The sequence below is a fragment of the Strongylocentrotus purpuratus genome, unplaced genomic scaffold (assembly GCF_000002235.5).
Source record: "Strongylocentrotus purpuratus isolate Spur 01 unplaced genomic scaffold, Spur_5.0 spur5_scaffold_9, whole genome shotgun sequence".
Lineage (NCBI taxonomy): Eukaryota > Metazoa > Echinodermata > Echinoidea > Camarodonta > Strongylocentrotidae > Strongylocentrotus > Strongylocentrotus purpuratus.
The window spans coordinates 26058028-26085879 of record NW_022145615.1 but is presented as its reverse complement, the minus strand read 5'-3'; the positions used below and the strand labels follow the sequence as shown (position 1 = coordinate 26085879).

Sequence of the window (27852 nt, the reverse complement as noted above, 5' to 3'; positions counted from 1 at the left end):
GGGGGGCCCTCGAAAAATGTTAACAATCGCACCCCCCCCCCCCCCTTGAGCGCCAGGGGAGGGGGCCCATCTCCAAAAAAAAAGGTAGAGTTAACGTTACACGTTATCTTTCCCAGGGGAGGGGGCCCGGGCTTTCTACATCTGTCACTGCTTAGAAGTGCCCCCAGGCTATGCAGTTTTTAAAAATAACCCATGCTAGATAGGGTTGAAGTGCCCCTTTTACATCTGATTAACAACCCTTTGTTTATTAAAAGTGCACTTTTCCTTTATGTAGTTTGTCCCGTTTCTCTGTTTTAAAGTTCCTGTTATTTCTAATAACTTCTTATGTTTTCTTCTTAGAAGTGCCCCTTTTCCATTTTGTTATGTGCCCCCTTTTCTATATTTGTTTAACCATATATGTGCTTAAAATTATGTGTCCTTACTCCGTTCATATTCTCTCTCTCTCTCTCTCTTTCATTAAAATAAAATGACACTCCCATCACAACGCTCAGCTTGCCGCCCCTTTCAAAGTAATTTTGTTTCTTCATATAAACACCCCCCCCCCCCTTTCTCACACAAAAATAAATAAAGAACAAAAATGAATAAATAAACACTAACTTATAACAAGATCATTACTGGGATATTTGAATACTCACCAGCAAACAAACACACCATTATTGAATCACATCATTGCCCTTTATCATCATGTAATAATTATCACCATGTGCTAGCGTACAATCTCATCTATTCATCCCCCCCCCCCTTTTATCTTCTTAAAAGACAAAAAATACATACAAAATAAAATTAACACAGATTTTAATGTCTAATCAATATGCTTATGCTTTAATGAATGAAATCTACGTTTTGTAAATGATGAGCATAGCAAATACATTCAAGGGATACAATAAGAACATTTTAAAAGACACAAATGAAAGTGCTACTATGAAAGTATCAGCCAGTTGTTAAAACTACTGCAGCTGATATCTGCCACTCTCTATTCGAGTTACTTTTAAGGAGATTAAAAGAGTAATACTTGTCACAAATATTTCTGTTACTCATATGTTTGTTAATCTATGGATGATATACATTGTCATCTAGCTAGGTCACGCAGTCGGTGAGAATGTGATTTTCTTGATACAATAGTTTGTCTATATGAAATTAATCATCAATTCTTTTCTATCAGCTTTGAAATAGCTTAGGAATTAATTTGTAAATCTTATTTTACAAGTAGTGTTGGTTGTAAAAGTGACCAGTCCATGATACCAAGATCTGTATCTCATTGTGGTCTCTCTTGCTTAAAGCTGGAAAAGGGAGCTTCTATCTGTGGGCTGGCTGATGTTTCATAGGAAGCATAACGTTGCAGGTAATTCAGGCTCTGCAGTCTAGAATCAGAATTTAAAGTTATGGAAAAAAATGAATCAATTAGTAAATACTAGTGCAATTTTTCAACCCATCTTTAACTTTTGTATTCATGCTTATTTCAAATACTTTAATTGCTAAATAAATAAATAAAGAAGAATACACAATATTCTTTAAAAAAATTGAGACAAAAGTAGTTTTAGTTATAGAAGATAAATGATTGTTTGCTTTGGAGAAAAAAATCCTTTCATAACCATTTGTGTACTTTTTATACAACAGAATGGTTAATATGGGTTTTAGACTTCTTACAAGGATTATGAAAAATGTACTGACTAATGTCTTTTCATTTTAATGACTGCTGTAGAGGTATGACAACAATGGCAGGCACAGAACATGCTGATAAGACCAATCATGGTAATTGATACTGCTTACCTTTTCAATTTGAAGAGATGGACAATAAAAGTCCATATGTCATGAACTAGCAGTACATGAAGATGCCATAGCTCTTTATTTTGCAACCTAAGATTTAAAACAGAGATACATAATTGTGATGAAGAGAGCACATCTATTTTCCAGAAAAATATTTGTCATTGTATCTAATGTGTTCAACAGAACATAAGTTCATTTTTATCAGTAATTACAATAGCAATTTACATGAATTTGGTCCCACACATTGTTACCAACCACATTGAAAGTTTTAGACATGTGCAAGATTGACTATGGAGTCTAATCTTGATCTCGGTTACCCTACTCTTGAACCAAACAATGTTGTACACAGAATCAATGAACATTCCCCTGTCATGAGTAAAAGGGAAAGATATACCTCAGCTGGTAAATAACAAACAGCTTACATCATACATATATGCTCATAACAATTTGTTCAATCACATTTTTATACATTAATTGCTGCCCTATTATTTGTACAATATTTATCAGTCTGGTTGACGTAGTAATTTATCTTTGATTTAGACATGCCATGGTTGACTTCTCCTTACATGGATTTATCAGTTTGTGATTGTACGTAGAAAATGTAATGAAAATCAAGATTACACCACCCTCAACAACAATTTATTAATTTATTTATGTAGGGTCTACAGTGTAGGTCTAGAAGAACCACACAAAAAAACTTACCTTTCACTTGTTTAAATATTGGTGTGCAATTTTTACTAGTAAAAAGATCACTTCACAAGGCCGCTATTAGCACAGTAGGATCTAGTCTAGAGTCTATAGCTGTACACCTAGACATTGAGTTTGAGTACATTCTGCATATCCAAACCCTTTCCTTATTGAGCCAGAGGCCGAGGTAGAAATTAGTAGTAGAATGAGAAGTCCAAGACTGTAGAGAGTAGAGACACGGCAGAAGAGAACTTTTGAGTCTTGAGGTCCACTCCATCTTTGAGTCTGACTCTTAAAAGAAAAATGAAATTAAGAAAAAAAAATAATATAGGGAGCCTAAGGCTTAGTGACCCTAATAGTCTACTGAGTAATAGATCTAGGTCTAGACCTAATTTTAATATTAATATGCCTGGACCTAGGCCTACTAGACTAGTCTACAATCCAACTTGTTACTGTAGCGCTAGTAGGTATAGACTAGATCTAGACCCAACTGAGTAACTCCCAGTAGACCTCGGCTCTAGTCTAGACTAGATTATAGGTCCACATCTAGGAGTAGGACTAGTCCAGCAGAAGAGAGCTGCAGACTGCAGTATGCTAGAGCCTTAGATCTAGACCTAGTAATAGTTGGAGAGGCTAGGTCTACATCTTCCCTAGATCTAGTATCAAGTATCATTATCAAGTAGATCTAGATCTAGGCCAAGAACTTAGATCTAGACCTAGACTAAATCTAGAGTCTAGAGGTCTACATCTAGACTAGATCTAAATGTAACTTGGGTCTAACAGCAACACTCTAGACCATCTACTCTCTAGAGTCCAGACTAATCTTCTTCTTCATAAAATATTAACGTCAAAACAATGATCCTGTTGTCTGTTGATTTTTAATTTTATTATCAACAAAAACAAGGCAAGGGCCGCTAAATAAATAGATAGATCTAGGCCCTAGAATAGAGGCCCTAGGCCTAGTATATTGTATATAACCCCAAGACTATTGCAAGAATAAACTAGATTAATGAGTTTGTACCTGCCCTAACCGTCGGTAGAAAATTCCTATTGAACCTGCATGAATTTATATGAATGGGACTGAAATTATTGAACCAGTGCAATTCGTCCACTTTTTAGCCCAGTTGGGGGTGATATCAATTGATATTATCTAAAGTTTTGTTCAGTTAAACACAAATGTAATTCTATAAAAATGACAGGAACACTTTTCTTCTTCCAAAATAAAAGATTTTTTATCAACAGAATTAATATTTTGAAAGAAAAACGGAATTTACTTACTTTTTCAAGGACTCTCTGGCAGTAGTTTAGCAAGCAATTTTGTGATCGATTTACCCCAAATTGACTAGCCTTGATTGCAGACACCTAAAAATCTATTTTAGCTTAAAATCGATTTGATGAAAGAGCTCACACGTATCGGTTTTAAGCTAAAACTGATTCGGCCTTAAAATTGATTTTTAAAATCGAAATCGATTTTAGTTGATGAAACACCCCCCTGGTAAGTACGGACAAGTAAAATATTTGCTCTTTCATTAAAATTTAAAGAGAAAAATGTGAAGCAAAGTTGTTGTTGTGGTTGCTGGGGTTAAGTTGTACATGTTTCTATGCGATTCCGCATTTTTTTTTTTTAAAGATGAAAAATCATATTTTAAGAGGTGATATTGTATTATCGTATGTCACTCTTATTATCTTACTAAATACAATTTAATTGTACTGGTTGGCATCTCTGCTACATGCAGGTTCAAGAAAGCAAGCCATACCTGAGTGATTCCTGCGTCATCTCACTCAAAAGCAAAGCCCTGGTCTCCGCTGCGCTCACAGTGAACTCTAGACTATCCTGTAAGCCCTGCACGACCCCAAGCTGACCTATGACCCGGAGGTTACCGTCAACCCAACCGTTGACCCCTTGCTGGTCGACATCGATGTCCATTGGGAGGGCGTCGTTACCGGACGAGCTGCCAATGTAGATGGCATTTACATCCAGGAGAGCTCGGTCTGCGTCTAATTCAAAAGGAATTTATTTGAGAGGGAATAATGTAATTAACGACAAATGCTGTGAAACATCAACATCATCATCATCATCATGAAGATTAAAAAAAAAGATCAAGACAAATTATCTGTTGCACTAACTGTAACACACACATATAAATATGTCACATGGTTTAATTATATTTATTTCAAACTTTTCCTCTCATAGTAAAACTGCTTTTGTCAACAAAGCTATATTTCTATTTGGCAAACTTTAAACATCTCTATTCGGAGGGTTTCTTCAGTTTGTGGTTTGTCAGTTGGGTGGTTCATCAGTTTGTTGACATTTAACTTTCAATCTTTACGTATTTCCTGTCCAAATGTTAGGGTACCTACATGTGTACTTTTTGTTCCTTTTTGCAATAAATATGTTTTCGATTCAAAATACATCTTAGGTTCAACTCTATTTTTGTTTTGCTTACCACTTAAAATAGGAGATTTGCAAATCTCTCCTTTTACTTTTTCACTGAATCAAGAAATTCAACTCTTTTACTTTGTTTTACAGAGAGTTTATGGGATTGGGAGTTTATGGGATCACAGTCTAAGGTATTTTTTCATTTGGTGTTCCATACATTGCAGAACATTGAGGAGATACAAGTGTAAAGTAACATCAAATGCACCACTTTATTTCATATTAGGTCTGGGGCCTGTTTCATAAAACTTGTTATCAATAACAACTGCCAGAAGTCTATTACAAATCTACTCATAGCCAATCAAATGTAAAGATTTCAGTAGCTTATAACAGTTATCGTATCGTGTTACGTTTTATGCAACAGGGCCCTGATTTAAGCTCTAGGAGGACTATTAAACTAATACAATGATAATATATACTAAACTCTTAGACATGATTGGGTAACACGTGGGGTGAGACGATATAGTCTGAGTTTCAACTAGCCCAGAATAATTCAGAGTTGAGTAAATGTTTACCTCCGATGGCTTGCGTAGCTTCAATGAACATTAGCGTGACCCCAGCAAGTTCAGCCTCAGCCTGGTCTAAGAGTCTGTTACTGTATGCTTGGTTGGTCTGAGGAAGTACAAAATACAATAAATACGGCAACTTATCACCTCTGAATAAACAACATAAACCAGATTGTTATTCAAGTCTGTACTTAATCATAACTTGGTATACTTCACTTCTTTAAAAAAAAAAATGGGGTCATGATTGCATTGAATATCTAATAAGAGATTGCATAATATAGTAAGAATTCAGAAATTTTTAGGTAAGTTGTTGAGATCTACTTCATCCATAACACATAGCTCTCAATGTGAACGCATAATTATGATTACCGGTACTCTAAAATGTTTTTATTTGAGGGACCAAATCACATAAATTTTGTGAAAAAGTTGAAAAAGTGGCAATTTTTATTGAAAATCAATGATTTTGAACCACTAAACATGTTGCCAATAAGAGGATTTTAATTTTATCGTCATGCAAACAAAAATGGATGAAGTGTGTGCAGAAATATTTTTCTTTTCTACTTGGCATCTGGTTTATTTTTAGGACTATTCATCAAAAGTAATTGAACCAAACCACAAATTGTGGATTGCCTGTCACAAACGTCCCTTTAAAAGAGTTTACCGGTACCGGTATTGGATTGTACTTTTGAAGGTGTGCTTTATAATACTTCATAACCTTCCCCGTTCTGTGGTGGTAATCTATCTGTTCATGGTTGATCAAAGAAAGAATACAGGCAGAAGTCAAAGAGAAGAGAAGGGAAAATGTATATGAGTTAATATAGAAGTTTTTAAAAAAGTAAGGAAAAGAACAGGAAAGACAGATAAAGAGAAGGGAGAGACTGAATGTAGAAGGCTTTAGTAAGGACGAAGAAGTACAAATTATCTACCTGTGTATGGTTGATCACTGTATCTGTTTGATCCAGTATGACTTGAACTGCCTCCAGTACGTTGGTAGTCAGAGAAAGCAACTGTCGAGTAGCTTGTAGCTGAGACTCTGCAGATGCTACTAGGATAACCAGACGATTCAACTCAAGACCCTGCAAAATGTACAAGAATAAATTACATCTAGGACATTTTTGTGCATAGACAAATAAAAAAATTCATCTATAAGTGTTAATTGTGATGAGTTTGAGGGTCTTAGTAATGGTAGATAACTCAGGATGATAGAGAGTCGGCAGACTGGTTGGTTATGATGGCCATGTTATTTATTCAACTACAGCGGATACCGGATATTCAGATATCACAAATTGTAAAAAATTGAGGGGTTATTTATTTCTTAACTGCAGATGAATTACAAGGAATCTGCTCGTCAGACTCTTAAATGCTCAATAAAAAGGAAGCCAATTACACACTGCAGTAACACACCTTGCATAGTCATTAGGTGTTTAGTACATACATCTCTACAAATTACTACCTACATGTATTGTTAATTAATCCTTTGCTCTAAACCATCTTTGATTCTATGTCAAACTCTTATAGAATAAGTTCTCTCTGTCGTGTTCTATGAGTAACCCAGAAATAAATCCATAAAGTGCTATCCTATAAGTTTGTCCCCTGGACACGTTTTCAAAACCCAACTTCTCTCTGGTAAACATGGTTCAATATGGATATCTATGGATCTACCCAAAGAGTAAAAGCGGTAACAGAAGTTAAAACAGGGATTCAATGTCTTGTGCAATGGATTAGCAATAACTGTTATGTTTGTTGTGATAGCATAAAACAACACTGAACCAGTGTTATAATGGTACAGTATTAAAACAGATGCATCAGAACGGGTGAACGAAAATGAAACATGCAGCTAGAGAAGAGGAAAATCAAGAAGTATTTAGTCGTTACCTGTGCCGTAACCATAGACAGCAACGAATCAGCCTCCAAGGTTACATTCCTAATCCTACCCAGTTCTGTCTCGATCAGCTCCATCTGTCCAGCAACGGTCAGAGCAGCCACACCATCCCTCCTGGTCAAAGCGTCGGACACGAAGATGGCCGCACTGGAGTTGTAGTTGGTCAACGTGGTGAAGTACTCTTGGACAGTGGCGTTGGCGGTGAGGATACTGGTCAGTGTCTGCAGGGCCGCTGACCGGTAGAGAGTCATCTGGTCAAGCTGGCTGGACGACTGCTCCTGGAGGCTGACCAATGTCCTTGATAACTCTGATGCCCTTTCTGCTACTAGAGTGACATTCCTCTCAAAGACTGCACTATCGATGGCTTCTATCTGTATTCTCAGAGTGGTGAACTGATCCTTCAGGGTGTCAAGGGCATCCCCGGTCGCTACCACCATCGGTTCCACATTGCGGAGCTGAGCATCCTGTCTCTGTAGCTCCTGGATGGAGGCTCCTAGAGACAGGAGCTGGGTGTGAAGAGACTCCAGGATCCGGGTGGAGTTGTAGAGGGTGTCCACACATTGATCACATTCTGTATGGAAGGTCAAAGGTCAAAGGTAAAAAACATAGATATATTACAGCTATAAACTAACGATTAGTATTCAACATGATAAGGGGCTCCTGGATGGAGGCTCATAAAGCCAGGAGCTGGGTGTGAAGAGACTCCAGGGTCCGGGTGGAGTTGAAGAGGGTGTCCACACACCGATCACATTCTGTATGGCAGGTCAAAGGTCAAAGAAATGTACATAAGAGATAGCTTTCCCCTTAGAGTTTCTATTCAACATGACAAGGGGACTCGAGGACGGAGGCCCCAAGGGCCAGGAGCCGGGTGTGAAGGGAGTAAAGGATCTGGGTGGAGTTGTACAGGGTGTCCACACATTGATAAAATACTGTAGGAAGCTAGGTCAAAGGTCAAGGACAAACAATAGCTTTGAATGTTATCACAATGTTGGTAAAGTCATGAAAGGAAAGAAGAAGAAAAGAATGTGTGTTTGTGTGTGCATTGATGAGGTTGAACACAATTAACACAGATGAATCGTTTCCTCAAAATCAATATTACATCCCTAAACTACATGTACACTGTACACAAATATTAAACAAGAATACTCATTAATACACAACATTAGAACAAAGAAGACTCCAAAATGCCCAATAATGATTTGAAATGTTAACTTACTGACAACCAGTTGGCTCATTTTCTCATCTAAACTCAAGAGGGAACATAAAGGAATAGACAATGGTATCAGCAGTGTTTCCTGGTGGAAGCAGCTGTGGACACATAGACACATCGTGCAGGCAATACAGGGTACAGTCAATGTGAATCTCATTTAAAGTCTATCTGCACTAGTTTGGCCAGGAGGGATTAGACCTCCCTGTATGGCCATTGGCAGGTGGTTATCTCATCAAATCAGCTCTCAATTAACATAAGAAGAGGGATCATGGGGGATCAACAAGTACCACTTAGGCATTGTTGGCTGTATATGTATAAAGGGAGCAAGTAGCTACAAATAGTGCAGTCCGGCTTTAAACCAAACAAAATAATTGGTAGCACATTTAATCTAGCCTTAGCCTTAGCTCACTTTTCTTCTAACTCTACTCACTTGTGCATCCATCGGAGCTGAAGTTGATGAAACCTGGACGACATTCATCACACAGTCTACCGGTGATACCAGTTTTACAGGGACACTGGCCCGAGCGGACATCACAAACAGCCTGAGAACCATCATTGGTACCTGTTGCATCGCAACCACAAGCTAAAACAAGAGAAAACAATGAAGTGAACATTGCATTAGTTTATAAGATAAATGAATATTTGCTTTTCAAAATAGAAGAAAGAGGCTGCTGCCCAGATTTTTCTTTTCCAACATTTGCTTATTTCTTCAAAACAACATTAAAACATAATTATAACATAGGAAAATATATATGACCTCAATTACAAAATATGAACTATAACAATCAATCTATATTCATTCAGAATTTTTTTTTTTGATTCATACAGGTGTTTGTGTGAACAAATTTCTTCAGACAAGCTACTACTACTAAGAAAATATTCAAAACTTTGGAAAAAATAGGGCATAGACAATGTTCGCAAACGTACAGAGTTGGAAAAAGCTTCATGGCTTGATTGTGTTCAGGAGAAGAAGAAATGGAAAAAGGAATGTTACGCACCTATACAAAACTGATCAGGCAGTCCAAAGCTCCCATCCTCACAGGTATCACACTTCACCCCAAGCACCCCAGCCAGACAGCTACAGACCCCACCCCCATCACACTGCAGGTCCTGGGATCCAAACTCGTTGCAGTTACACTCCACGCACCCCGACGGGTCGCCAAAGCCGTAGGAGTTCGGGAGGCAGGCATCGCATCGCGTTCCTCCCACTCCGGGCAGGCAGGGGCACTGACTGGTTATGTGGTCACAGAGAAGGTCAGATGACCCCTGGGGGTCACAGTTGCAGGCTGGAGATCGATAGAGAGACGGGTTGAGTAAGCAGCAAAAAGTATGTTATAATCACGATGGAAAGTATAAACCATCAAACAAGGTATTGTGAATATACTTAATGCATGTTTGCAATGGTTAAATATTGATGCACTACGTCATTTCTCTCTTGTCATTAAACTATGAAACTTAAACTAAACTCAAATTTAAAGCTGAACCATAAGTGGTGATTTCAATGAACATATTATTCTTAGCTGATTTTTTTTCATAAGATCCTCTGACTACCAAAATGAAATTCAATCCTATAGAAATAGTTAGATGGACATGAAACAGTTTCCAGTTTACCAGGTTGCCTTTTTTCCTTCATCGTAGTACGAAAGTGTTTTCAGAACATTTAGGACTCAAAAGAAACTGCATATTTAGAGCTAACATTGACAAATTTATCAATTAATTTGTTTTTAGTTTAAGTTGTTTTAAAGGTTTACTACAAATGCTAAAATTGTTGGCCTTTTATTGCTCTATTTTGAGATCAATTTCTTCCTTTTCCTGGTTCTTGTTTTTCTTTGTAAAATGTTTAAAAAAAATTTATTAATAAAACACATAATAATAGTCAAGCAAGAAATGAAACATATACGGCATGATCTTATCAATGATGACACACTCCATAGACAATTACAAGGCTTTGACCAGACAATGTAACTCACCCTGGCAGTCCTGCTGGCTGGCGTTGCCGTACGTGAAGTTCTGACATCTCTCGCAGTTGAATCCTGTCGTACTGAACCCGCATCCCACACACTCCCCTGTCAAAGAGTTACAGGAGTCGGTGTTACCGTTGCACTCACAGAGCTGGCAGAAACCACCAGGGTTGGCTGGCTGACCATAGTAGAAGTCATCACAACTGCAAGATAATAGGAAAATATTTGAAAATAGGGGATAAAAGATCTTGTAGAATTAGAAGTCCAATGGCTTCTATTGGTAAATCAATAATGATAAATTATTGCAACACATATCAGCTGGCAAACAAATGTGTGTATTGTAATACCAGAAATGCAACAAAAGGAACAAAAATTTACTTGGAGAAGATAGCACGCTAGAGGGCAGCAGACAGATGTCATCAGTTGATCCAGATACATATGAGCAGCAGTACATAATAGTTGGGTGGCATGACATTCAAACTGAGAGGTAAACTTCATAACTACACATACAGCTCATGTGCTATGTATTGACTTCGGTTGTATGACACTACTTACTCTTGTGACATTTGCTTCACATCAATTTCCTGCACTAACCAAATTCTTAACTTTAACCCTGACCCTAACACTTCATCTAACCTAAAATCCAATTTCGACCCTAACAGTTACACCCTAATCCTAACCCTACATCTAACTCTAAATCCTATTGTCACCCTAACCCTAACCCTACATCTAACCTAAAACCAAACTGCCACCCCACACCTGACCATATACCATATACCATTAACAAAATAAAACAAATAAAGCCCACAGAAACTGTCGCAGGAGCAAATGTCAAGTCACCATTTGCTTCAATTCTTTCTATAAAATAGAGGATTTAGATTTGACTGAAAAATGAAGACTTTCTACTTACATGTTGCAGAGAGGACTCAGATGACCTGGAAAACAATCTTGACAGGTCACGACCCCATCAATGTCCGCACACAGGTTGGACTGAGCAGTGGGTGGCCCGCATGGACACGCCTGACAGGCATCAGGTGTACCCGACAAAGCATCACCATAGAAGCCATCTAAACACACTTCACAGTTGAAACCTGAGGAAATGCAATCAATATTAACGTAATAATTCATAGTTTTCTATGACAAATCTATTAACCCATTGACTACTGAATTGTTATTTTCCCTATAGGTTTAATACAGGAGCCACCCGGTTCCAGTAGGCAATGGATTAAAAGATCAAAATATAAGTTAACCATCAGAAACTTTATACAGAATATAAGCTGTGAATTTATATTGAATAATGCATGAGCATGATTTGATTTGACTTAATTTCATTATATTTTAGTGATTCAGCAAGATGATTAACATCGATCGAATGTGACGTAAATGACTTATGATCTCATCTGTCTTGAAAACAGCGAGAGAAATGAGAGCACTTTGTGTGAATTGTAAGATTTTACATGTGTCTTGAGAAATTTCCTGATTGGGGGCTATTATCTCGTGAAGTTGTTGTTGGTATGCTAATATTTAATACCTATCAGTCATAAACCAAATTTTAGAGCTAACTTTACACCGTCGTATGGGATAAACCAGCAAAGGAAGTTATCTCCCTTGTTGGAACTCTCAAAAGCATCTCATAAGTTTTATGGAATAAATTGCCGGAATACCTTAGAAATATAGCAACATACGCAAATTTCTAAATTAATTTGAAAACATACTTATTTAGCACTTTGTAAAATATCTCAATTATGAACCCTGTGCATCATATCCACTAGTTCTATATTCTGTTCTGTAAAGTACATAGAGACATACAATTATGCCTATGTTTTATTTCGCTATGGAAACATGTTTAATGATCATTATCATAAGTCCCATAATTCAGGTCGAGCTTCAGGTCGTTACAGAATGACTTACCTCCAGTGTTGTCTTGACAGTCTAAACACTGCCCGTTACTGGGGTCACATGTTGAGCTATGACCATTGCATTCACACGCAACACATACGCCAAAGAAGGAATGAGAGGTGGTGTTCACACGGTAGAAACCTGAGGCACATTCCTACAAAAGAAATAACACCATGGAAAGACACCAATGATAGGACAATATACTTTCTAAATGGAAAAAGAAATGTATGGCTCTCAAACAAAATAAAATGCATATCAGATTGAATAAAGTAAAATGTAAATAATATATATGGAGAAAAAAAATTACATGTAAGATCTTTCATAAAAACCCAAGGGTATCAGTTGCAGCAAAAGCCATTACTTTCAAGTAAGATATTAAGCAACTGCATTGTTCAACTTGTGTCAAATTTTTAAAGAGAATCTTACAAATATATACCACTATCACATTAAATGATATAAACGAGTATAAGCTCTTGTCTCTGAATTTCTGGAAATATTGTATATCAGTAGCTTTCTACATTCCTCTGGTTGAATTCCAGATTAGTTCAAAATTTAATAATTACTGGAACCGAACTTGATTCCAAATCTTACCTCACAGGAGAGTCCTGCATACTGTGGGCCACAGGTGCACTGTTCTACAGCCAGAGCTCTGGGGGCGGTCTGCACATAGCTTGGTGAGTCCGCAGGGGTCGATTTGTAGTATGACACACTACCGATGCTGTAGCAAGAAATTGGAGTGTAATACCACAAGATTATAAAAATATTATAATTGTTGGAATTTTTTTTTAATTTTTTAAAACAAACACCCAAAAAAAACAGCAATGTATAAATCTGCACATGCATAAAAAATGATAATCATATATACTAGAAATGTTATAAATAATATTTCCAAATAAATATTTTCTCATAAGGCCAAGATAATATTTGACACTTATTTTCATATATTTCCTTTAATGGAATAGATGTAATAATATTCCTGCACTTATTCAAAACCAACTTGATGTCAGGGTAAACTTCTTCTTTAAAACACAGCAAAAAACACCAACAACAACAAAACAAAAACAAGAACAAGCTCAATACCTTGATGCATGTGCAGCTGAACTGAGCGTAGCAGAGACAAGGATGCTATTGACATTGCTGAGAACAGTCAAGAACTGGGCCCTGCTCACTGACTGACCAGTACCAGTGGACACCCAGCCTGACCGTTCACTCATCCCAACAGACATGGTGGTATAATCCCCAGGCTCTTGGCTGCCGAGTTGGTAGCTCAGCTCTTCTTCTTGACTCTGAAAAAAAGAAAAATCAAATCTTATTTAACTCATCTATATTAAAGCTAAAAGCTAAAAAGCAAATCATGGGGTGAATTTGACACATGCATGTAGAGTATGATCAAATAGCACTCTTTGTAATAGCAACCGTTCAAAGTATGCTTTTAATGTTTCAGTATCTTTCCTCCATTTCATTTCTTTATCGACAGAACTTTACTTACACTATGATAGATATAATCTCACATATCTGGAAATCACCATGATAATTGAACACTTTGAAGGACATCAGTACTCCAATTATTAATCATAATCCAAACAGGTGTTCACAAAATCAAATGAACTGTATCTACTACGGTACATCATATGAGCCATTTTAAAGCCTAAGCCAAGATAGGATAACACTCCTCTTTCAAATACTTACTCCAGTATATAATAATAATAATAATAATAATAATGGTGGCTTCTTATATAGCGCACATGTCCATCACGTTGTTACGCTCCTGATATGAGTTAATTGATATTCAAACAAAATCCTTTGGCCATTGTCTATGAAAAGTATTTCTTCCAAATGAAATCAGTACCTGAATAGACATTGTAGCTTCTGTTGGTACAGTGCCAGAAGAACTACCACTCCCTTCCAGGAGGTACGACAGGTCAAAGGTCACTGTCTGATCGTATACTCCTAGCAGATTACCCGAAAAGTCATCTGCGGGTAGTCTCCAGAACGCTACGACTCCTTCATTCAGTACGACAGATACATAGTCTCTGTTAGCGATCACATTGGCAGTGACTGGCAGTGGAGGGTCAAGGATGTTTAGGGGGATGAAGACTTCCCACAGGTTTACTGTGGCCTCATTGGTGGGTATGGTGTACTGTAAGGACAAATGGAAATACAATTGAACAAATACAATTTATAATGCAAATACAATGCCATGTTTGCATGATTTAGCTATCACTTTGGGAGTGACTGGCAGTGGGAGATCAAGGATGTTTGAGGGGACGAATACCTCCCAACAATTCCACTGTGACCCCATTGGTGGGTATGGTGTACTTAAAGAGAAAGTTAGAAATAAGATTGGTTCAGTCTATCATCTTTCTTTGTAACGATAAATTGTGGCATGTAATGACCGTAACAAGCCAAATCATGAAAACAATAAAACAATTAAAAATACATAATACATGTTACTGTTGGTATGTAAATAATAAGCACCAAGAAGAATGGTATCAAACACAGAATTCAAAAGGTAATATAAGACACCAAATCAACACATAATAATGCTTGAGCTAAGTTGCAAGCTGATAGAGCTAATGAATTTTTTTTTTTTTTAAATCTTTTTTTAAATATCTCAATTTTATGAAATAATCTACTATACTGGTGTGTAATATACATGCATGCTGGTTTTGCTACATCATTTCCAGTCACTAAAATCATTTCCACTCATTTCATCACCACATATTTAAATTATGAAGTATCATGAACCCATTGTCTGCGGAACCGGGTGGTTCATGTATTAAGCCTATGGAAATGAGAGAAATCGGTAGTCAATAGGTTAAATTTACCTGTATAGCTCTTTGTGTAGTGCTATCACACTGGTCAGTGATTCCCATACACACACAGTCAAGACAACCTGATGGATGGGCTGGGTTGCTATAGAACGACCCAGCCACGCATGTATCGCACTGCAGACCCTCAGTATTACTCTGCAATAAAAACAATTAAAAAACAACAGATGAGAATAAAAATGCAAGCATAATATTTAACATGTATGCATACATGTACCTCCAACCATTCACAGCGAAAATTAGGAATCTCTCAAGGCAAAATTAGGAATACAGTTAATTTTGTATACTAGCTTTTCAGATAGAATATTTCAGAAAAAGAGAGGAATCTAGAGTTCAAAACAATAGCTTGAAGGCCAAAAGTTAGGAATCATTCCTCAAATATAGGAATGTTTGCCAGCTATGTGTATGTGACATGTATGCAATATGGAAGATGACCTATTTCTACACGTATCTTAGCAGTCCTTCATTCAGCAGAGCTAATCTCATTCTGCAATACTATCACTCTGCAGAAGATACCTCACCAAAATATGTTCACAGAGTCACCGTAAAAGCTGTTTCTAAGGAAACTCTCTGTGTTGGTACAAGCTTTGATCCTACTAATATACTGCTATCTGTCAATATTAATTATACTTCAGAAAAATTTGTATCACAATTTATTGAGCACTAAAACTCATTCAGTATTCTAAACTGTTATGCAAAAAGCCTCAATATATACTTTGAATATATTGAGACTCTGCTACACACCCTTAAGAATTTTTCTCTTCTCTGTAATAGCCATCTCTGAAACATGGCTGAATAGAAACTTCCCTCCCTTATTTAATTTAGAACATTGAAATCGAAAATAATAATCACAAAAACTAATTGATGGTGATTGAAAGATATTATATCCTATAAAATGGGCATAGACACAGAGGAATAAATTTTGTAACTCGATGAATTCACATATAAACTATAAACTAAATCTAAAGACATACCTTGCATATGCACTGTCCTGTAAGGGAGTCACACACGTCACTCAGGCTTCCAGAGACATCACAGTCACATGGTGAGCAGCCCTCAGAGGAGAGTTCCTTGAACCCTGGCAGACATTTCGAGCAGTCCCGACCGGTCACCCCCGGTTTGCATGGACACTGACCGGTCTGCTGGTCACACTGAAGACTGACCGACCCTATCGGGTTGCACTGGCATTCCTACAAGGAGATGAGACGAGTTACATTTCTCAACAATTACATGGACATGTGTATACTTGGCGATAGTTCCATAGCTCTTCCAGTATAGTAGGAAAGCAATAGGCCATTTTTGTAATGTAATCAAATTTAATGCTCAAGTCTTTGTTAAGTGCCCTGTTAAAAATGATTTCACTCACCTGTTATGAATAATTGTATTTCAATTGTCAGAATGTGAAATGCATACATTAATTGTTGCTGCGTAGGACAGACATTACAGCTTTTTTTCATTTCTATTTATTTTTCACTTCTGACGGGGTCTGTAAACAAATTCATTCAAAGCTGTACCTAATGGTGCTACAACATAAATGGTAGCAGAACAGAAAATACTGCAGTATGTTAAACATGAGGCACTTATATTAACTACAGGTACATTGCATATTGAATTTTATGAGGGTCGCTACCACTTATGTAGCATGAATATGGATAGAGTATTATTTGTGACGTGAAATGAAATGCATCTTGCAGAGTGGTTGCCTGACCTTGCATCCGGTAGTACTGTTTAGTCCCCATGTGAAGGTCACACAACGATCACACCGACGTCCAGCAGTGTTGGGAGGGCAGTTACACTGACCAGTTGTAATATCGCATACTTTGTCATCTCCAAAACAGTCACAGGCTACAAGAGATAACAATTTTAAAAAGATGAGTCTATTTAAATAAGATACATGGTGAGGCTGTCATTTTACTAATCTCTAGTGAAAATAATGTTTGATAATGATGAGCAGCTGTTTCATGTCCTTACTTATAAATCAATATAACAGGAGCAAACTATGATTCCCTAAAGAATACACAAGCTAAAAACATTTTCATTTTAATAGTCAAAGTGTACTCTTGAATAAATACTAAAACACTAGAATAGAGTTATTCACCCTTTCAAGAAATACCAAGCTCTGCGTGTATACTTAATAAATCAATAAAGGTCACATTAAACATGATTAAAATCAAATTGGTTTAAACTTGATTAAGAAACTTAAAATCTCTTGTTCAAATATCTATAACCAGCATTCATCATGACATGATCGTCATCTAGAAATGAGTATACACCTGGGGGTGTTTCACAAAGATCCTAAGTTGAACTTATCTCTAAGTTGGACTGATCAACCTTTCCTGATCGATTCCACAACGTTTCTTTCACAATGCAATCGCTTGACCATAACTGGTCTTTACCTTTAAGTTCGACTTAGAATCTTTGTGAAACACCCCCCTGGTATCTTTTCTCTCCAACGTATTAAAAAATGATATCGCATATACTTACATGTACAGCCGGTGCTCCTGAATGAGAAGAATTCTGGGAGACACGAGTCACAGGTGCGGCCCCCTATACCCCCCTTACAGGTGCATTGACCCCCATAGGAGGCGCAAGATAGCCCCACGCTACCCACAAGGTCACAGTCACACCCCTGTGCCCCGTCAAAGTAGAACGTCGTCAGGGAGAAGACGTTAGCCAGACAGAAAGACTCGTCTGCGCTACCAAGTCTGTAGGGAAAAGGAAGGAAGGAAAATGGATATAGATATTGATTGCTTCTTTATTATCTCTCCAATGCTGATCAAATTAAAATACAAGATGGCTCTTTGGATAATGCAGCGATTTTGAACCTAAAGGTCCTACATGTAGGTTCAAAATCAAGTTAGTGAGGTAGGCTATGTGGGTAAGACATTAATATTATTAAAATCATTATGTATCTTGGATAGGAAGCCACATGTCTTTGAGATGACTAATTACCTTCACTTATTAGTACATGAACTTTCTTTCTTAGCACTCAGATGTATTTAACATCAATCACCATTATTATTTAGTCATGGTTCCACAATGCCTCTATAAAGCTTGATTTCAAATCCTCAAATATACTATTGAAACATCTACAAAGTGGCTTCTTTATAACTACAACAGGCATATCCAGAAAATGTTGGAGTTTAAAAAAGCCTTAAAGGTTTATAACCTCTAAAAAATTTCTTGTTTTTCTTTCCTTGTTAGTGATTTTTTTTCTTTTCTTTTTGTTTGGTGAATCTTGGATCTGCTTTTGATCTTAAGCCACACTCCTAGCCTCTATGACACCAATTACAAAAATCAATTAAGGCCCGTTCAGATATGAAGCGCAAACCCACAGTGTTTTTTTGCAGGTGTTTGCCGCTGCATATCTGAACTTCTGAAGCTCTTAGGGGTACGACTCCTCACCTCATGTTATTGGTCTGAAGATCACAGGTGGTAGCAAACTCAATGCCACGCCCATTCCCAAGAAGGGATCGAGGGTCGCTGTACTCTACCGGTATAGCTACCAGTTGATCCTACAAATAGAAATGAAGAGAATCAGGGAACATTATATCATCTTTTCAGATGGGTGTTAATCGTGTATTAAACTTTAAACGCCCTTCTGGCTACTAACAAACAACTTGCACTTCATTACTAGTATGTTTCTAAAAAATTCAAAAAGATAAAAATATAAATGGATAAAATTTACACAGGGCTACACTGCATTCTATTCCTTGATTCAGAATATGATTTGTAAAGTACACATTTTTAACAAACATGTAAAACTAGCCGGAAGATAGCAATGAAAATTTATAAAGGATGCTATCATTAGTGTACGTTGAGCACGTGACTGTAGTCCAAAGCGGTGGCTGCATGCGGGATAGATATCCTCTCGGGAGTTTTTGGATCTTATTTTTGGAGCAGCAATACTCTAGAGGGTATGGCTGTCCTAGATTTTTTTGAGGGCTTACAAAATTTTTTTATCAGCTTTAACTTGCATTAGTAAAGAACATACAAGCATGACAATACTTCAATATTTGGTCAATTGATGAACTGTCACAAGTCTAATACATAAATGTCAATATAATCAGAGTGCTTATGTTTTCTCAAATGAAGACAGCTGTATTTAAACCGAAGAATGTTACCATGGCAATAAATCAAGTTTTGTTTGCATTTTGTGGAGCAGATGGCACACAGAGCATGCTGTCACAATATTTGCTCTCAAGAAACTGATCAATAATAGATTGATTTTTACTTCAAGTCTACTGAAAATGCATATTATGATATACCGCAATATCACCTGGTTTTGGAAGGGCATCAACTCTGTGAAATTTGATGCGAGTTAATGCAGGTCTGGCTCAAAACAGAAGATAAATGCTAGAGAAGTATAGAAGAGTTGGATTTTTATAGTTTATAGAGTACTTATTCAAAGGGATGATGAGAGTTGACCTTGTGATCGGCTCTACGATCTTTGGCCAATTAAAAATCTCAGAACTTATTTGCCTCTTTCAGATGCTGATTTCAAAAGGTCAGTCCAAAATATTGATAAGGGCAGCATTCCACGAAACCTTGTATTTAAAACTGTTTTGTGAAACGGTGCACTGATGTGATTGATACACACCTGTAAAAACCCAAATACACACAAATTAATGTGTATACCATAAAATCATTATAGCTTTACATTGGCTCTTTCAAGGAGGGGTCTTTATTCATTGCAGTGCCATTATACAGGTTTGACTTTTGCTACTTACAAGTAGAACTTTAGCTCCTCCTTGTGTATTGATGCTAGCAGTGATCCTCCAGCTACCAGGAGTGAGGATGAAGAGCTCCTCGAGCTCTGGATGGCCAGTGTTCTCCACTATACCATCATAACACCACACTCCTGAGCATAGAGGGAGGGTGGTCTGGCCCCTCATCACAGTGCCCTGGCTGCCCTCCCCTATGGGCTGAATGGTGAAGTCCACTCGGCTGATGCCTTCTGTGATGGCTCTGAGGACTAGGCGGAACTCTCCATTGAATTGGGAGGGTGGAACAGTCAAAACAGTGGAGGTGTTGACCTGAATAGGAAAAAAAACATGATCCATACTCCTTAAGAATTACTTTAAATCAAAGAGAGCATAATTATACACAAATGTATTAAACAATCAATTTTACATGTATCTTTATATTGATTAGTCAAAGAATAATTTGATTTATTATCAAAGTATCATGATCTTACTTCTATAAACCTACAAGGTATTCACAGAAATTGTTGAATGGATTGACCACAAATACACTTACTTTAAGAATTTAACGAAAATATTTCTATGGAATAATTATCAATTTTTTCCAATAGTATATACGTTTTTGATTAAAATAAACTATTTACTATGTGTATACATGCAATGTTCTACATTGATGTGGAGAGACCATGTCCAAATGATAAACGTAAATAAAGTTTGTGGAAAGCATTGTAAAAACCTCTTGTAACATCTAGTTTCAGGCAGTCAGAATATACATCATAATTCATTTCTAGACAACTAGTTTTCCTACATAGATGGCCAAATAATATATTAACAGGTGTGGCTATTAATTCAAAAGTTACATTTCCTTTTTGCTACCAGAACTAAAGAGCTAAAGAGAACCAATTTTTTCTTTCACAATGATCTTACCGAACCAGACAGCTCCACGTAGCCGATCCCGCTGAAGCCGGACACCTCTCTCTTCCAGTATGGACTATCCATAGACTCAAACTCAGTGTTGATGAAGTGGAGTGTGGGGTAGAAAGCATTGGAGGCAACACTGAAATATTCAAGACAGGAGAATATCAATGAAAATTATATATAAAAAGAGAATGAAATCTTTGAGGAGGCGCGATAGCTCAGTTGGTAGAGCAGTGATCTCGTAATCCGGTGACCCAGTTTTGAAACCAAGGCAATGCACTAGTGCCCTTTGGTAAGGCATTAATCCTAATTACCAGGTCTTTCGGAGAGGACCTAAAGCCGTCGGTCCTCTGGTTGCTTACTTGCTTTAATACTAACAAGCATTTATGCTTTCTTAGCAGTCAGGTAAAATAACCATCACTACAGACTTACCAAAATTTTCAAGGTTATGCATAACTAGGACATGGCAATTTTGTACATGTATCAGGTAAATGGAACAAAGGAACAGCATCAGAAAGGCGATTACAAAAGGTGTTTCCTGTAAGCCTGTCACAGAAATGTTTTTTTGCCCTGCCCACATCATCATCATTAGAACTAACCTGTAACACCTACGACCAGTCACACAAATCCTGCAGGTGCACTCCCTATTGTTCTTAATACAGACTGGCTTCTGTGCCCCGCCCACATCATCATCATTAGAATTAACCTGTCACACCTTCGACCAGTCTCACGACTCCTGCAAGTGCACTCCCCATTGTTCTTAATACAGACTGGCTTCTGTGCCCCGCCCACATCATCATCATTAGAACCAACCCGTCACACCTACGACCAGTCACGCGACTCCTGCGAGTGCACTCCCGATTGTTCTTAATACAGACTGGGTGCTCTACCCCACCCACATCATCATCATCATTATCATCATCGAAAGAACTAACCTGTCACACCAACGACCAGTCACACGACTCCTGCAGGTGCACTCTCCATCTGTCTTATCACAGACAGAGTTCTCTGCCCCACCCACATCATCATTGTCATCAACATCATTAGAACTAACCTGTCACACCTACGACCAGTCACACAATTCCTGCAGGTGCACTCTCCATAGGTCTTATCACAGACAGAGTTCTCTGCCTCACTCACATCATCATCATCATTATCATCATCGAAGGAACTAACCTGTCACACCAACGACCAGTCACACGACTTCTGCAGGTGCACTCTCCATCGGTCTTATCACAGACAGAGTTCTCTGCCTCACCCACATCATCATCGTCATCAACATCATTAGAACTAACCTGTCACACCTACGACCAGTCACATGACTCCTGCAGGCCGTGCACTCTCCATAGGTCTTATCACAGACAGAGTTCTCTGCCTCACTCACATCATCATCATCATCATCATCATTAGAACTAACCTGTCACACCTACGACCAGTCACACGACTTCTGCAGGTGCACTCTCCATCGGTCTTATCACAGACAGAGTTCTCTGCGCCGCCGACATCACACTGGCAGTTCGAGCAACCCTCTTGACTGGTATCTGACAGGCCGTAGTAGCCATCTTGGCATTCTTCGCATCGTCGTCCCTGGGTGAATTCCTTACAGGGACACTGGCCAGTGGAGTCCTTGGCACAGACCTCAGAGCCCCCTACGGTACCGGCCGTGAAGCAGTCACAACCTGTGGAGTCATGTAGACAAACAAAAAGTTTGAGATCTCCCTTTTTGGTCAAATAGAAAATGTTTTCTTACATAGCAAAGTGAGCAATTGTATACATGTATGTGAGATCTAATCAGGACTTTTTTTTTATATGGTGTCTCTCCAATATATCATACAGAGAAATAAGTAAATCAAATCAAATTACATTAAAATACATCAAGATAAATTTGCCCCTAAGTTCCTGACAGGGTAAAATTAACAAATGTTAAAATTAGCTTATTTCAAAACAAACTATTGCATTTTGCAATTTTATAGCATTCTGTTTGGCACTGGCTCTCCTTTTCCATTTAAGGAAGTCTCTTTGATCATTTTTAAGAGCTAATGAGCAAAGAGCCTTCACCCAGCCCTTTAAGAAAAGTTGTTGCTATTCTAGCCCCTATAAATCTCGGACTATGAATAAGTCTCTAAATAAAATCAAATAAACTAATTAGGCAATAGAGTAGAGCATGCAGCTACAATTAATGATTTTAGATACCAAGCAATCAATACCTAATATGACAAATATAACACCAAATAAAAGTTCTGTGCTTGACTTACCAAGACATCCATTTGTATTAGCATCTGTGAGATCGTAGTATCCATGTAGGCATTCATCACACTTTGACCCTTGAACATTGACCTTACAGAAGCAGTCACCTGGAAGCTGCAGTAAAAACATAAATAAAAAATCAACAAAGTTCAGAAATTTTTAATTAATTTTTGTATAAAATGTTACTTACTATATTTCTTCTACTGTACTAACCCTCTGACATGCAAAAAATTCTGAAAAAATTCTCAAACCACGAAGATATCTATGGTTTTCTTTGAAGGTGTTGATGTATGACACCCTCTAACAGTGATTAACAGTAAATTCTCCCAACCATTTTTGAATTTTCCCAACCGTTTTTCCATGAAAAAAAAGACATAAAACAGGCTATAAAAAATCTGTCAATACTTAAATGTCTGGAATGGAATGTAGAGCCATTTTATTGCTTTGTGAAATGTCCATTCACCTAAAATGTAATTAAATTGTAATAATATAGTTGGGAGAATTAAGGAATCGATCAGATCAGTTTTTCCCAATTTGTACCATGAATAATGGTCCGTTTTCGCTCAATTTTCAGATTATTTTTAATTGTACATCTAGCATTGAAGTCACTACCTTAGCACCTCTATCTCTCATCTGAACAATGTTACAAAGTCCCTTTAATGTTCCCATGCCTATAGGCAACATGGAAGCAAAACTGCTTTTGTAAACCCTGACCCACATGCCCTTCTTTTTTCCCTTTCTATTACTTTCTCCTTATGCAGTGAAAGCTCTCTATAAAGACCACCCAAGGGAGACAAGAAAAATGGCCTTAAAGGCAGGTGGTCTTTATACGTACAGGTTCATTTAGTACATGTTTCAATGAGAAACCATTTTCAAGGAAAACAAAAACTGTGGTCTCTGTAGACAGGTGGCCTTTCTATACAGGTGGTTGCTAAAGCAGGTTTGACTGTACCTATAAATCTTTCATTCACTTTCATGGTCAAATAACAATACAAACTTGTACCATGCCAGCAGGGGCGGTGTCATCATCACTCATGACACACTCTCCGTTGACGAGACCAACGTTAGGATCCTCCCTGGTCCCTGGTAGGAAGCAGTCACAGGCCTGGCAAGCTTCCACATCAGACTGCTGTGTGCCTGCAGGCCGGAAGTAGAACTGGACGCATCGGTGACAGTTGATTCCTTGGACGGGCAGAGAAAGAAATGTGTTAATGATCCATGAAATAAAAAACTAATGAAGGCAGTGTTATGCACACATGCCCTTCTAAACAACATACCTTCTTGAAAAGAAAAAAAATAAAGAAATTTTAAAAAATGGGAATGAATTTACTTTTGGCCAGGAGGGATTAGACCTCCCAGCGTGGTCATTGACAGGTGGTTATCTCATCAACTCAGCTCTCAATTAACATAAAAAAGAGGATCATGGTAGACCAACGGGTACCGCTTAGGCATTGTTTGCTATATAGAGGGTGCAAGTAGCTATAAGTAGTGCAGTCCCGCTTTAACCTGATGACTGCTGAATTATCTCATTCCCATAGGGTTAATACAGGAGCCACCACGTTCCCATAGTCAGCGGGTTAATAAATAGCCTTTTCACCATATGCTATCGATCCACATACCTGCTGTGTTATCCCTGCAATCCATGCAAACACCACCCCCTATGTACTCTCCGGCTGCATTCAGGCTACCGCCCATCGCCGCAACCGACTCGTTGTACTGACACACATCACTGTGACTAAAGCAGTTACACTCTGAAATAAGAAGGAAATATATAAAATACATGCACATTGGTATTAAATTCAATTAATTTATTTCCACAAAACTCATAAAAAACAGTAAAATATGTACGGCAATGCAGAAAAAATAGAAATATTATGATAGAAAAAAAAAATGCAGAAAAGAATGATACACCCCTGTACATACTTTAATAACATGATAATTGAGTATATGCGGAGGAACCACATGTAGCAAAGGCAGAAGACCTATCATGGGCTAATCCACAGCGAGGTTATGGTCTTTACAAGTACGAATTTCAAGATAGAGTTAGAAATTATATTCATTATCTTAAAATTAGCCTAATTACAGCTACAGTGACAAGTAAGTTGTACGGTCTCATTTTCAAAGGCAGATAAGCTGAAGAAAATGAGTTAAAGAATGAATGCTTTCTCAATCAATGTCCCTAGTACGGTGGTATGCTTTTGTTCTGATGCATCACCATCACCAACATCGTCATAACAACTACTACCACCATGATAACTAATATCATCATCATCATCAACAACATTATCATAATTATCTTTATATGTATTACATTAATTTCAATTTCAATATTGGATTACCAATCATCTCGATTAGCCAATAATAGTAAGTGAAACTATAATTTCACTCTCCATTTAACTTACCGGTAGGTGAATTGTATTCCCTTTTGTTCTCCATATACATGTACCTTGCACCCATATGACAATATACCTACTTTGAGTATGCAACATATATTATTACTTTTAGCACTGATCATAATTCATTCAACAATATATTCTTCCTATAAATGTGCTTAAGTCATATCATAACCCTTTTTTTTTTCACATCCATTACCCACTTCTGTTATCCCACCATCAATATTCTTGGATCTAAGGTTTACCTACCATTTTGTATGAATGTACTTTTGTTAATGACTTTTTAATACTATTGTATTTTGTGCAGTATCCTTGTGTTATTACTTATGTAAATTGCACCCAATTCAGCCGCTAGGCTGCCATGTACAATGTTTTTTATACCACAATAAATAAATAAATGAAATCTTTATACACGGCGACATCATCTTCATGATCATCATTATCATCATAATCATTATCCTCTCCTCCTCATCACCACTATCTCCATCCTCCCCTCCCTCCTCCTCCTCCTCTCTTTCTCCTCCTTCAAGTAACAATCTTTTCTCTGTAGGCCTACTGACCTTCACAAACGAACCCCTCAGTGCCCGGTTGATACGCCAGCTGGTTGTAAAATGGCAGACACTCGTTGCAGGTGTCACCCAGAGTGTTGTCACCACAGATGCACTGGTAGGTCATCTTAGTGGGGTCGGAGGTCAAAGGTTGAAGAGTACAGCTGGTGGCATGATCATTGCACTCACACTGTGCCATTACCTCAAGGTTCCGAACCGTGTAGTGATGCTAAAAAGTCAATATTGATAGGGAAAACTGATATAGGGCACAAAAGTTTTAACAGACATTGTTCCTGAACTTCCTGAATAATTGTCAATTATAAAGATGAAGACTAAATCAATATAATACTATCAATCTTTAGGACCTATGCCGAGAGTAATGTATGTTTACTTTGTGCAGGAAAAATGATTATGATAGTCATGAAACATACTTCTGCAATCTCAGCACATGATGTTCATCAAAATCTTAAGGTACAAACAATACAGATTTCAGAAACAAAATATAGCTGTTTTTTAACCATTGAGTAGTATGTAAATGGGAAAATATATTCTGACAACAAAGTGGCAAAAAACCTCTATGGTTACCTGGGCAGAAAATAAGGCCAATACATAATTGATGGGATAAACAAATCACGAAAAGAATGCAGTTTTACTCACAAATTCATCAGAAAAGAAGCCAAAGCTCCTTTGCATGTTGTAGAAGTTAACCTTGAGAAAGCGAGCCCTCTGCCATTCTAGAAATTCTGAAGGAGGGGACAAGCTGAAAGTAATCTGCAAATGAAGAAACAAAAATAAACAAAAAATTACAATGATTAGAATTAAACAGGTGAACATGAAATTATATCCATCTCCTAAATTTGGCCTTCAGTTGAAATAGGCAGAATTCTCTTACAAAGAAACGAATTTCTATATGTCTGTCTCATTTATCTGCAAACAGATTTAACTTGTACTCTTCTTCATCAGAGACTTCTTTTGCTTGAGTCAAAGCACCAGAAAATAATGTTCTTATTGAAATTGTTGACTACATTGGGAATGATTTGTTTTCATAGTAATTTCAAACAGATGTGCAGGACAATCAAGAAACATGTAACTGTAATTATTTAAAATCTGTGACCATGTTTTAAGATGGTCCCTTCCAAAACCCATCTCAGGAATAAAGAAAAAAGAAATGACACTATGTTAGACTGCACAACTTGATAGCCTTCTCTGCATAATCTTCACCATTTTATTTGGTTGTTATCACTATATTTTTTTAAAAATTTGGCATATGCCAGAGGCAGCAAAACAAAAATTGAATGTAAATTGTTTTGGTTTGAAAGTTACTACCGAAGAGATTTAAATCCATTAAATGATGGTTTGTTTTATTACAATTTGATTTCTGGGCTGTTCACTGGACAGGAAAGTTGTGCAGGTGATTGTGTTCAAATCAATGACAGCGGTGATGGGAGGGACACCAAAATCTGACGAGCATTCTGACAGATCTGATACTTGGTACATCAACTGTGTGAAGTCGACCCCATTGGGAGACTTCTCAATCCCAATCTGACCCGGTCGAACTGAATCTCCCATCTGAATCATGATGCTTTCAACAGAATGTACCTGCAGAAGAAAATTCAATAACAAGATTCAGATTAAGGCTCTGTGGTATTTAGGGTTTCAAAAGAAGAAAATAAAAATGATGTGCATAGATGAAAATATCAGTAGACTTTGACTATATAAACTACACTTTGTCAGTGATCTTTTTTTATCCACTTATCTATCATTATGAAGGAGGGTAATAATAATAATAATAATGTCAACTTATAAAGCGCACATATCCATTCTAAAAGACTGCTCAAGGCGCTCTTGTAAAACATCAAAATA

General features: G+C 37.4%; 1 protein-coding gene and 1 long non-coding RNA gene across 4 annotated transcripts in view; both read right to left on the bottom strand.

Moving 5' to 3' along the window:
- LOC579603 (laminin subunit alpha) overlaps positions 1 to 27852 on the bottom strand; it is a 50875-nt gene that overhangs the window by 21836 nt on the left and 1187 nt on the right. Inside the window, exons 2-28 of one of the 2 annotated variants that reach the window (XM_030977448.1) lie at positions 27358 to 27588; positions 26647 to 26760; positions 26002 to 26218; positions 24668 to 24799; positions 24052 to 24230; positions 23057 to 23162; positions 22219 to 22480; positions 20811 to 20940; positions 19911 to 20216; positions 18586 to 18695; positions 17665 to 17885; positions 16889 to 17025; positions 16155 to 16370; positions 15178 to 15318; positions 14199 to 14489; positions 13430 to 13635; positions 12941 to 13067; positions 12362 to 12503; positions 11361 to 11541; positions 10460 to 10653; positions 9488 to 9775; positions 8920 to 9072; positions 8496 to 8522; positions 7273 to 7850; positions 6324 to 6473; positions 5407 to 5503; positions 4212 to 4452 (exon numbers count right to left, since the gene is read on the bottom strand). In XM_030977448.1, the coding sequence (XP_030833308.1) occupies positions 4212 to 4452; positions 5407 to 5503; positions 6324 to 6473; positions 7273 to 7850; positions 8496 to 8522; positions 8920 to 9072; positions 9488 to 9775; positions 10460 to 10653; positions 11361 to 11541; positions 12362 to 12503; positions 12941 to 13067; positions 13430 to 13635; positions 14199 to 14489; positions 15178 to 15318; positions 16155 to 16370; positions 16889 to 17025; positions 17665 to 17885; positions 18586 to 18695; positions 19911 to 20216; positions 20811 to 20940; positions 22219 to 22480; positions 23057 to 23162; positions 24052 to 24230; positions 24668 to 24799; positions 26002 to 26218; positions 26647 to 26760; positions 27358 to 27588 (5177 nt within the window). The remainder of the gene's footprint in view (positions 1 to 4211; positions 4453 to 5406; positions 5504 to 6323; positions 6474 to 7272; positions 7851 to 8495; positions 8523 to 8919; positions 9073 to 9487; positions 9776 to 10459; positions 10654 to 11360; positions 11542 to 12361; positions 12504 to 12940; positions 13068 to 13429; positions 13636 to 14198; positions 14490 to 15177; positions 15319 to 16154; positions 16371 to 16888; positions 17026 to 17664; positions 17886 to 18585; positions 18696 to 19910; positions 20217 to 20810; positions 20941 to 22218; positions 22481 to 23056; positions 23163 to 24051; positions 24231 to 24667; positions 24800 to 26001; positions 26219 to 26646; positions 26761 to 27357; positions 27589 to 27852) is intronic. The other variant, XM_030977449.1, reaches the window with a different exon arrangement.
- On the bottom strand, positions 794 to 3948 carry LOC105443661. 2 transcript variants are annotated; one of them, XR_004062554.1, is made up of 4 exons: positions 3733 to 3948; positions 2470 to 2745; positions 1771 to 1857; positions 794 to 1361 (listed from the first exon to the last, which is right to left on the bottom strand). It is a non-coding gene; the product is annotated as an uncharacterized LOC105443661 (long non-coding RNA). The 2 variants fall into 2 exon arrangements; XR_972824.2 differs by lacking the exon at positions 2470 to 2745.